The sequence below is a fragment of the Ranitomeya variabilis genome, chromosome 3 (genome assembly GCF_051348905.1).
Source record: "Ranitomeya variabilis isolate aRanVar5 chromosome 3, aRanVar5.hap1, whole genome shotgun sequence".
In the NCBI taxonomy this organism is placed as follows: Eukaryota; Metazoa; Chordata; class Amphibia; order Anura; family Dendrobatidae; genus Ranitomeya; species Ranitomeya variabilis.
The window spans coordinates 721,825,555-721,836,092 of NC_135234.1; the positions used below are offsets into that span (position 1 = coordinate 721,825,555).

The 10,538-nt window shown below is 43.1% G+C and overlaps 1 protein-coding gene across 1 annotated transcript in view; it reads right to left on the reverse strand.

The window, feature by feature from the left end:
* The window catches only part of DDX10 (DEAD-box helicase 10), a 265,027-nt gene extending 257,249 nt beyond the window's left edge, over window positions 1-7,778 (reverse strand). Inside the window, exons 1-5 of the mRNA XM_077298338.1 lie at window positions 7,498-7,778; window positions 4,893-4,953; window positions 4,555-4,685; window positions 2,557-2,715; window positions 1,466-1,586 (exon numbers count right to left, since the gene is read on the reverse strand). Coding sequence (XP_077154453.1) covers window positions 1,466-1,586; window positions 2,557-2,715; window positions 4,555-4,685; window positions 4,893-4,953; window positions 7,498-7,692 — 667 coding nt within the window. The 5' untranslated portion in view covers window positions 7,693-7,778. The remainder of the gene's footprint in view (window positions 1-1,465; window positions 1,587-2,556; window positions 2,716-4,554; window positions 4,686-4,892; window positions 4,954-7,497) is intronic.
* Between the last annotated feature and the right edge of the window lie 2,760 nt (window positions 7,779-10,538).

Below are 10,538 nucleotides of genomic sequence, written 5' to 3' on the forward strand. Positions count from 1 at the left end.
AGTTGCAGGGAGAATTTGGGCTAAAACTTTCTGGGGAATATCAATATGCTCAGATGAGACACGCTTTTGGAGCTCAAAACAGGGGCGCTGGACTTAGAATTCAAGAAGACATTGTATTGGAATATGTATGTGGTGACGGGAATACAAGAGGAGTTATTTCCACCCTGTATAAAGACCTATTCCATACACATTTGTTGGATTTTCCTATAAAAGCGAGAGCTAAATGGGAAAGAGATCTAGGCCCAATGGAGAATGAAGTCTGGGAGTCGGTGTTGGAGTGGGTTCCACGAGTTTCACTAAGCGAGCCGTACAGGCTTTCGCAGCTTTACATTCTGCATAGAGTCTATAAGTCTCCGGAAATTATGCATAAGGCGGGGCTGCGTGCTGACTCTGAGTGCCCGAGATGTAGGACTGAGAATGCAGGAATATACCATATGATGTGGACGTGTCCAAGACTGGCTGGTTTCTGGTTGGTGGTTTTGAGTAGAGTGGAAGGTGCGTATAGATATAGGGTTCCAAGAGTTCCGATTGTGTGCTTACTGGGATATATGGATGAAATTGGAGTGGAAAATGCCTGGAAGATAGCAATCGCTAGGCTATTATATATGGCTCGGAAAGTGATAGCACGGAACTGGATTAAGGAGGATCCACCTGCTAGGAGAGAATTCCTTCAATATGTTAAACATGGTCTCGAACTGGAAAAGGGGGTTTACAAGAGACGCGGGAAAATAGAAATGTTTGATAAAATGTGGTCTCCGTGGTTGGAGTTGGGATAGTGTGTAAAATGAATGGGGAGCAGAGGGCCTTTGAATGGTAAGCGGTCACAACTGAGATAAGTGGGATGGAGAAACATTAATGGCAGAAATAGAAGTTTCTATAGAGTTGAGCTGTCCTTTGGGAGGGGGGAGGTTGGGATTGTTGAGGTTGTTGGAAAATGAGAAAATTTGTATGTAACAAATTGAAAGGTTATTGAAATGTAATGTTTTTGTTTATTCTTAATAAAAACCTATTTAAATTAAAAAAGAAATGTAGCATAGTTTTTCTGATTCGTAATGTCTCTTTCCTGATGCGCAGGAATTGCAGGACGTTTTCATCCATGGATACGACCACTGATATAGTGACAGCTAATTACTAGTGGACGTAACCATGGATGCCCAAGGTCCTGCATTGCCCTGCACATGAGGACAGAGACATAGAAAATCAGAAGAACTATACTACATTTCTAATTGGAGGTATTTGCTAATATTATTATACCTACTACATATTGGGAGAGGATCTTGGAGATGGGTATACCCCTTTAAGTACAATATGCATCCTGCAGGTGATCCGCTCTGAACACCAGCTCTCTGCTATATTATTACCTGCAAGTCATATTGACAGATAAAAGAAAACAGCTGCTCTGCTGTTATAGGCGTTAAGAGTCAAACAACAGCCATGTATCCTACATAAACAGGCAGATACTCACCCAACATCTGGAGGTTACAGGCATTAAAAAGAGAGGTCTCATCCATATGCTGCAACAGTCGTCCAGGGGTGCAGATCAATATATTTGTGCGATGGATACGAGAAGATTCTTCCTTTAAGTCCTACAAAATGATAACAGTGAAACAAGACAAAATAATCAGGAGAGTTCAAGTAACAAATAAAACACAAAAACACACTTCCTGCTTAAGTTAACACGCATTAACCACGTACGGTGCATGTCAGGTGCAGATGTAGGGAGCAGGCTCAGTATCTGAGGGCGCACCATACCTGCAGATGTTATACAGCCAGCCTCTTTCTGTAACAGCAGCAATAGGAGCCAAGCACCAATCGCTGCTGGTAACCCTTTGAATGCATTTGTCAATCTCGGACAGCAGCAGAGGTCCAAAGACTCTGCCAGTCAACGCATCCATTGCTACCCCTAAAGTGCCACCATTGTGGGCTGCTGATGATGAGTTTCCATGGCTGTCATGTTTATCATCCATCCATAAAAGTCTAATAAAATACAAAATTATTTAACCCATACGGTAAATGCTATAAAACACTGAAAACAAAAAAATAGATAACAATAAATAATCCAAGAGACAGAACTGTTGTTTTTTTTGGTCACCTCTACAAAAAAAAATGCCGTATAAAGGAATTATCTAAATATTGTATGTATCTCAAAATGGAACAAACAAAATATCATCTCATTATACAAAAAAAAAAAGCCTTAACTCCGCTCATTCAATGGAAAAATAGAAAAGTTACAGGTCTCAAAACGGACAGAAAACAATCAAGTTTCCAGGTCATTTTTACCACATCCCAGAGAGAATCGGATGACACTAAGCTGACCCTCGCACTCGGCACAGAGTTATATCCGAGTGTCATTAGCATTATCGGCCCGATTCTCTCGGAGAAAATGTACGGCCGTGAGACCCCGGCTAAACCCTGTCCGTCTGTATGAACGCAGTCTGACATATTGAGCTAAATACTACTAAAAACATAGTAATTAAAAAAAAGCTCATGTGGTATCAGTTTAAAAACCAGTACTGGATGTCTACCATTCAGCATACACAGATAATGAAAACGCACCTTTCCTCCAATGACAAGTCCGGCAGAAAACTCATGGTTGCGTCCCACTTTCCGAAGGACTTCAAAGATCTGATAAGCCAGCTCTCTAGTGGGGGAAATTACAAGGACTCCAAGACCGTCATCCGCTGTCCACTGCTGCCGAAACAGGCATTCTAGAGCCTGCAGAAGAAAAGTAACATATAAAGCACACTGGCATCTAACATTATCCTGCGGTAAAACGGTAGGATTCTCCATTCACCAGCTGACTGCATCTAACCAGAAATTAATTGAAAAATGCCTTTAAAGAGGTTGTCCAGCTAAAATATATAGTTTATATTTTTAGACAAGACGCACTTTCTAGCAAGAAAAAAATCTTGCTAAAAAGTGCGCTTCTTATAGACCAAAGGCAGCTTCCTGTGATCAAGGAGAAAGCCGATGCAGTGTCCTTCCTGATCCCCGGTAGAGCCTGCTGAGAGATGGAGACCGGAGGCTGGAATGAAGGTCTATCCTATTCCATGATGAATACATATATCCAAAGAAAAGGGGAAGTACCAACCAAATATAAAATATTTTATTGATAATAATTAAAAACAGAATAATAAAGAATATACATAATACAAGGAAAAAATGGGAACAAGGCAGAGTAGCCCCAAGGCAATCCAAATAAAGGTTAAATAACCAAATACATACGCATAAAGGGAATCATACCCAATAAATGATGACAAGAATATAGTACCGTATATACACCAGCAGGTGTCAGTATAGCTCCTAAGAAAACATATAAGTCAATAATCCCATAGTGGATAAAAGGCGTCAAAGGTTGTTGAGGTGTGCTAGAAAAATAGCTACACCAAAAAAGCTGAAAAAAGTGTCAGTGCATATTCAGCTATAATAACAATATAATATTAAATACGGGTAAAGTGCCAATGCATGTGCAAATATGAAATTTATGTACACTAATATAGGACAAAAAGGGGCTATAAGTCAATTATAAATAACCATGTAAATACCTGTTGGTGAAAGGATTGCTGTGGGGTTCTCTTCCCCACTTTTTTCAGCTTTTTTGGTGTAGCTATTTTTCTAGCACACCTCAACAACCTTTGACGCCTTTTATCCACTGTGGGATTATTGACTTATATGTTTTCTTAGGAGCTATACTGACACCTGCTGGTGTATATACTATATTCTTGTCATCATTTATTGGGTATGATTCCCTTTATGCGTATGTATTTGGTTATTTAACCTTTATTTGGATTGCCTTGGGCCTACTCTGCCTTGTTCCCATTTTATCCTTGTATTATGTATATTCTTTATTATTCTGTTTTTAATTATTATCAATAAAATATTTTATATTTTATATTTGGTTGGTACTTCCCCTTTTCTTTGGGTATATGTGATTTTTGGCAGTACACCATATGTAATTGTTGGTCTATTAATTTTGGGTAAGTTATTCCATGATGAATCCTGCTTTTGCTTTGGACCCACTGACAGCTGGAAATTGGTTCGGACACCACTTGGGCAACACTATGAAGATGCCTTCACGGTGTGACATCGATTCTACTCCTAGGCAATTGCAAAGCTAGTTGCCAGCAGCAGATCTTGAAGATTTGGTATGTATTCGAATGCATGCGTATCAAGATTTTTGAAAATGTTGTTTTCCTTTGTTCATCATTCGTATACCATTAACAAGTGTCCTGTGATTTTGTGGGTTCCACGACTTCTTGGGTGTTGCAATTTCACTGCTGAGGAGGGTACTTCAGTTCTACCCAATGCCCTGATCGTCAGGTGTCCCATCTGAACCTGGACTTGACAGCTCTCCAGTAATTACACATTTATCAACCATCACAATAGATGCATTTATTGGAATAACCCTTTTATATTAAGCACGATGGAAACCTTAACATCAAACCCAAAGACTATTTTCTCATGGCACCACTCTTGTAACACAGTACCACAATATAATTTGTTATTGTACAACACAATGCAGGAAGAAAATAAAACATCCAAACCAGAACTTACAGGAAGAATAAATGCCAGGGTCTTTCCAGACCCAGTTTTCGCAGCGCCCAGGATATCTTTTCCTTGTAAGGCTAAGCCAATGGTCTGCTTCTGTATCTCTGTGGGTAACCGATACTGAGCCTCAACCAAACCTGCAAGCAAGGAAACAAAATTGAAGAAATGACATTTCATCCCTGTCAGAAAAAGAAAGATTGTGCAAAAAAACAAAAACTATCTAAAAAAAAAAAAAAAAAATCTGAAGAAGTATAAGCAGATTGTAAGAAGACATCCCTCCCTGCACGTGTCCAGCTCAGTGGCCAAACTCTTCCTATTACTAACATAAATCTAATTGCACTCACCTCTCAGAGTCTTTTTCGATAAAGGGAAATCAGAAAATTTAACTATTTCACTGACGCTGATCTTAAAAAAAGAAAAATATATTAATGTTGATGAAATGGGCTCTGGACACTCAACATAGATGCAGTAAACAATAACATTCAAAAAAATCCTTTGATTGAGAAGAGAGGATGATTGTGAAAAATAATTGCAAAAATGTTTGTGTTTTATAGAACTTTGAAAACTTTTAACCATTTATTGTGATGAGAATAACACTTAAATAGGGAAACTGTCAGTGATCCAGCCATGTCGGCACCGGGCTTTCCGAGGCTCGCCCTACATTGGTATGTTACATGAGCCCTTTAGTCAGAGGCCGCTGTGCTATTACTTCTTCTGCTTTTCCAAAGGAAGCGAGAGTCTCAGGTCTCAGAAGACCCAGTGCAGCGCCAGTACAAAAGACCCAGCACCAGTACAACAAGTGGCTAAACGGTGTTTTCATTTTGCAAGGAGTCAGGCACTTATTTTTTATAATCCCTTTGTTAGGAATCATGTATGTAAGTGTAACGCATGTAGCCACACACTCGCTGGCAGCCGTCTTCACTCATTTTCATCCCTGCTCTGGCAATGCATGACTACAGGTGTGATTGGCCAAATGACACAGTGGTTGCTTTGTGAAGAGGAGGCCACTTTTTAAAATCTTCTCAATGCAAGTCTATGGGAATTCATTCATTGTGTTACCTCATATAACTGTATTGAGAAAAGGGACTTCCGGTGTTTCAGAGGGTAAAAAAAGCCATTACATGGAGCTAGAGAGAAGGCTGCCAATAGATGAAGACGCCGACCGGTGAGTATGAGATTACATGCATTACACCTTTGGCTATGTGCACACGTCGCAGATTTCCTGCAGATCTGCAGCTTTTTTCCGAGCAGAAACGCTGCAGATCCGCAAGTGATTTACAGTACAATGTAAATCAATGGCAAAAAAAAAATGCTGTGCTCGGAAAACGCAGCAGATTAAAAAAAGGACCATGTCAATTCTTTGTGCAGATCTGCTGCGTTTCTGCACCCATTCCATAATATAAATCTGCAGAGGTAAAAAAAAAGGAAGAAATCCGCACAAAAATCTGCAACGTGTGCATATACCAAAAAAGACGCAGATTCTGACCTGCGTTTTCTGCCAAGAAATGCAGAATCTGCACAGAAAATTCCACTGTCAAATCAGCAACGTGTGCATATAGCCCAACATATGTAAGAAAAGGGATTAAAAAAACATTGGGGAGGGGCATTAAAGAGGCAGATTTTTTTTCTCTCTCTCTTTTCAGTGCTGGAGTGGCGCTACTAGACTAAGGTCCCTGCCCTGTGTCTTATACTTACCCACCAACACCTTCACCTTTTTTCAGCACTGCTCGGTCCTGTGTCATTATCTTGTAACCACAGCTTCTGAATGACCGAAAGTCAGCGGTAACGGTCACAATTTCTCAGAGTAAGGCCGGGGTCACACTTGCGACTGCAGCGTGAGTCTCTCGCATCAATACCCGGCACTGCCGCCGGCACTCAGGACCGAAGTGTTCAGTTGCATAGAATTACATGCAGCCGTACACTCCGGTCCCGACAGCAGTGCCGGGTAGTGATGCGTGAGTTTCTTGCATGGCACTCACAAGTGTGACCCCGGCCTTACTCTGAGCCAGAATGAGACTCTCATAGACTGACAGAGTTGTGACTTCAACATCGCTGCCCTGCAGACACTGATGGCAGACAGACGTGAGCGACGGTGATAGAAGCTGAAGATGGCAGCCACTCAGTATCGGACTAGGTGCAGGGGACCTTACATTAGAAATAAAAAAACACCACTCCAGCAGTTTTTGAGGGGGGGTTAGCACCGGAGTGGTGTTTTAAATGTAAGTTCCTTGTACCCAGTCATATACTCAGCCTCCAGCATCTTTCCGGTTTTTCAACACCGCTCCAGTCCAGTAACCACTGACTGTCCGGATGTTAGAGTGATAGGCGAGTGTACTCGTTGCTCGGGTTTTCCACAGCACGATCGGGTGACCTCCAAGTATTTGTTAGTGTTACGAGATTTAGCTTTTGTTGACCCAGCTGCATGATTTATGGCTGCTACCCAGGCTGAATACATGTGGGGGTTGCCTGGTTGCTAGGGAATCCCCACATGTACTCACCCTGGCTAGTGGCTGTAAATCATGCAGCTGAGTCAACAAAATCTAAATCTACGATCAGAAACAAATACTCGGAGACCACCCGATCGTGCTGTGGAAAACCCGAGCAACGAGTACACTCGCTCATCACTAGTCACAAGCTCTCAATGCAACTCTATGAGCACCAGAACGAGACTTTCATAGACCCGTATTGTAAAGTGACCCCTGATGCGCCCCATGAAACACCGGAGCGGCCGTCAGGTCACTTTTCGCAGGGAAACGACGCTGGAAAACAATGAAGGAGTCAGTGGGTGAGTATGAGACTGGGCAGGGGACTAACATTACCAGCATCACTCCAGCTGTGCAATACAAAAACAGCTTTAAGAAGGGATAGTGCAGCAGATAATGGACAACCCCTTTAAGAACAGGCCCTCCACTCCACCAGCAGCGCCTGCACTGAGCACACGTGCGGTACCTCGCTGTAGCGCTGCACCAGGCGCCCGATGCTCTCCTTCTCTAGCTGCCACTCCGGCTTCCGGTTCTGCTTCCGCTGGATCTTGCACCTCTCCTTCTTCCTGGTGTATTTCTTCTTCCAGCGCTCGAAGTTCTTCACCGGGTCGTTCCTGTCATGGATGAGCGGCATCCCCTTGTCCTCCTTCGGTTTCCCCATGATGCGCGCACAGTCTCACACACACACTGCCCGGAGCACAGACTGAGCCGCTTCCTGTACACACGCTGAATGCACATGTGCGGGGCGCGCACTGATGACGTCATTCAACAAGCTTTATTTCATGTGAACAACTGGACAGTTGCTTCCAGAGCAGCAGACCAGTGTGGAGGCTCCTGTGAGGTGACTAGAATGGAGTGTCTGCAGCGAGGTCCTCCCAGGAGCCCCTCCACTCTAGACAGCTCAGTGCTAAGGTGATGGAGCACACATCAAAAAGTGGACATTTCATTTTTTTCCCACTTTTATAATTTTTATGTAATGCTATAACAAGTTCTGCAAAAAAAATGTTTTCTTATTAATAAAACTTTTCTTCTTATCGCTTTTCGTAATCTATTGACCACATTCGACAGGAAATCATTTCCCAATCTCTTCATACCAAGCACTGTCCTCCCTCCCCCACTGCATCTAGTTCACTCTCTGACTTTGAACCAGTCACAGAAGAAGTAAGCAGGCTCCTTGCATCTTCTCGCCCGACCACTTGCACCAGTGACCCCATTCCGTCACATCTCCTCCAGTCCCTTTCCCCGGCTGTCACCTCTCACCTAACAAAAATATTCAACCTTTCCCTCACTTCCGGTATTCTTCCCTCCTCATTTACGCATGCCATCATACATCACTTAAAAAAACATCCCTCGATCAAAACTGTGCCACTAATTATAGACCTGTCTCTAATCTTCCCTTCATCTCTAAACTCCTCGAACGCCTGGTCCACTCTCGTCTTACCCGCTATCTCTCAGATAACTCTCTTCTCGACCCTCTTCAATCTGGCTTCCGCTCTTTACACTCTACTGAAACTGCCCTCACTAAAGTCTCTAATGACCTACTAACAGCTAAATCTAATGGTCACTATTCCATGCTAATTCTCTTGGATCTCTCCGCAGCATTCGACACTGTGGATCATCAGCTCCTCCTCACTATGCTCCGCTCCATCGGCCTCAAGGACACCGTTCTCTCTTGGTTCTCCTCCTATCTCTCTGACCGATCCTTCACTGTATGTTTTGCTGGTTCCTCCTCCTCTCACCTTCCCCTTACTGTTGGGGTTCCTCAAGGATCAGTCCTAGGCCCCCTCCTCTTCTCTTTGTATACTGCCCCTATTGGACAAACAATCAGTAGATTTGGTTTCCAGTACCATCTCTATGCTGATGACACCCAATTATACACTTCTTCTCCTGATATCACGCCTGCCTTTTTAGAAAACATCAGTGACTGTCTTACCGCTGTCTCTAACATCATGTCCTCCCTCTATCTGAAACTGAACCTGTCAAAAACTGAACTCCTCGTGTTCTCTCCCTCTACTAACCTACCTTTGCCTGACATTGCCATCTCCGTGTGTGGTTCCACCATTGCTCCAAAGCAACATGCCCGCTGCCTTGTTTCTTCCTTGATTTCAAGCTTTCATTCACCCCCCACATCCGATCACTGGCTCGCTCTTCTTATCTGCATCTCAAAAACATTTCTAGAATTCGCCCTTTTCTTACTTTCGACTCTGCACTAACTCTTACTGTCTCACTTATTCATTCTCATCTGGACTATTGTAACTCTCTACTAATCGGCCTCCCTCTTACCAAACTCTCCCCGCTCCAATCTGCCCTGAATGCTGCTGCCAGGATCATATTCCTCGCCAACCGTTACACCGATGCCTCTACCCTGTGCGTGTCATTACACTGGCTACCCATCCACTCCAGAATCCAGTACAAAACTACTACCCTCCTCCACAAAGCACTCCATGGCTCAGCACCACCCTACATCTCCTCTCTGGTCTCAGTCTACCACCCTACCCGTGCCCTCCGCTCCGCTAATGACCTCAGGTTAGCATCCTCAATAATCAGAACCTCCTACTCCCGTCTCCAAGACTTTACACATGCTGCGCCGATTCTTTGGAATGCACTACCCAGGTTAATACGATTAATCCCCAATCCCCACAGTTTTAAGCGTGCCCTAAAAACTCATTTGTTCAGACTGGCCTACCGCCTCAACGCATTAACTTAACTATCCCATTGTGGCCTATTAAAAAAAAAAAAAAACATAATCAGGTTCCTCTCATCATGTTCTCATACACTTTATGCAGTTAATAGCCTCTGTGTCTGTACTGTTACATACTTAGGCAGTTAACTGGTTCATGCAGCTTTACATGAACACCCGAGCCTTACACTATGGCTGGTCCAAGTAACTAAAGCAATTGTTACCATCCACCTCTCGTGTCTCCCCTTTTCCTCATAGTTTGTAAGCCTGCGAGCAGCAGGGCCCTCATTCCTCCTGGTATCTGTTTTGAACTGTGATTTCTGTTATGCTGTAATGTTTATTGTCTGTACAATGCCCCTTTATAATTTGTAAAGCGCTGCGGAATATGTTGGCGCTATATAAATAAAATTATTATTACAATTATTATTATTATCTATAACACTGATCATTCACTTTGGATAGAATTTGTCTTTTCCCGTATGCAAACGAGTCTCAGCCAGGACCGCTATTTTGAAACAGAGTTTGTTGGGGAGGGGTGTGACCATGACGGAGCGCAGCCGACAGAATCATCACAAATGACATCTCAAAGGTCACACCATCAATGACTGAAATGTTCGCAGTCACAGGAGAACGATTCTGTGCTAATTTACGAAACTTTTGTGGTGATTCTGTCAGTGATGCTCCAACACGGTCACGCCCCTCCCCACAAAACTCCGCCCACTGTTCAAAATGGCCGTGCCGGCCGAGACTCGTGTACATACGGGAAGAGTCGAATTCTATCAAAACTGAAAGATCAGTGTTGTGTGTAATGTTATATGTTACGAAAA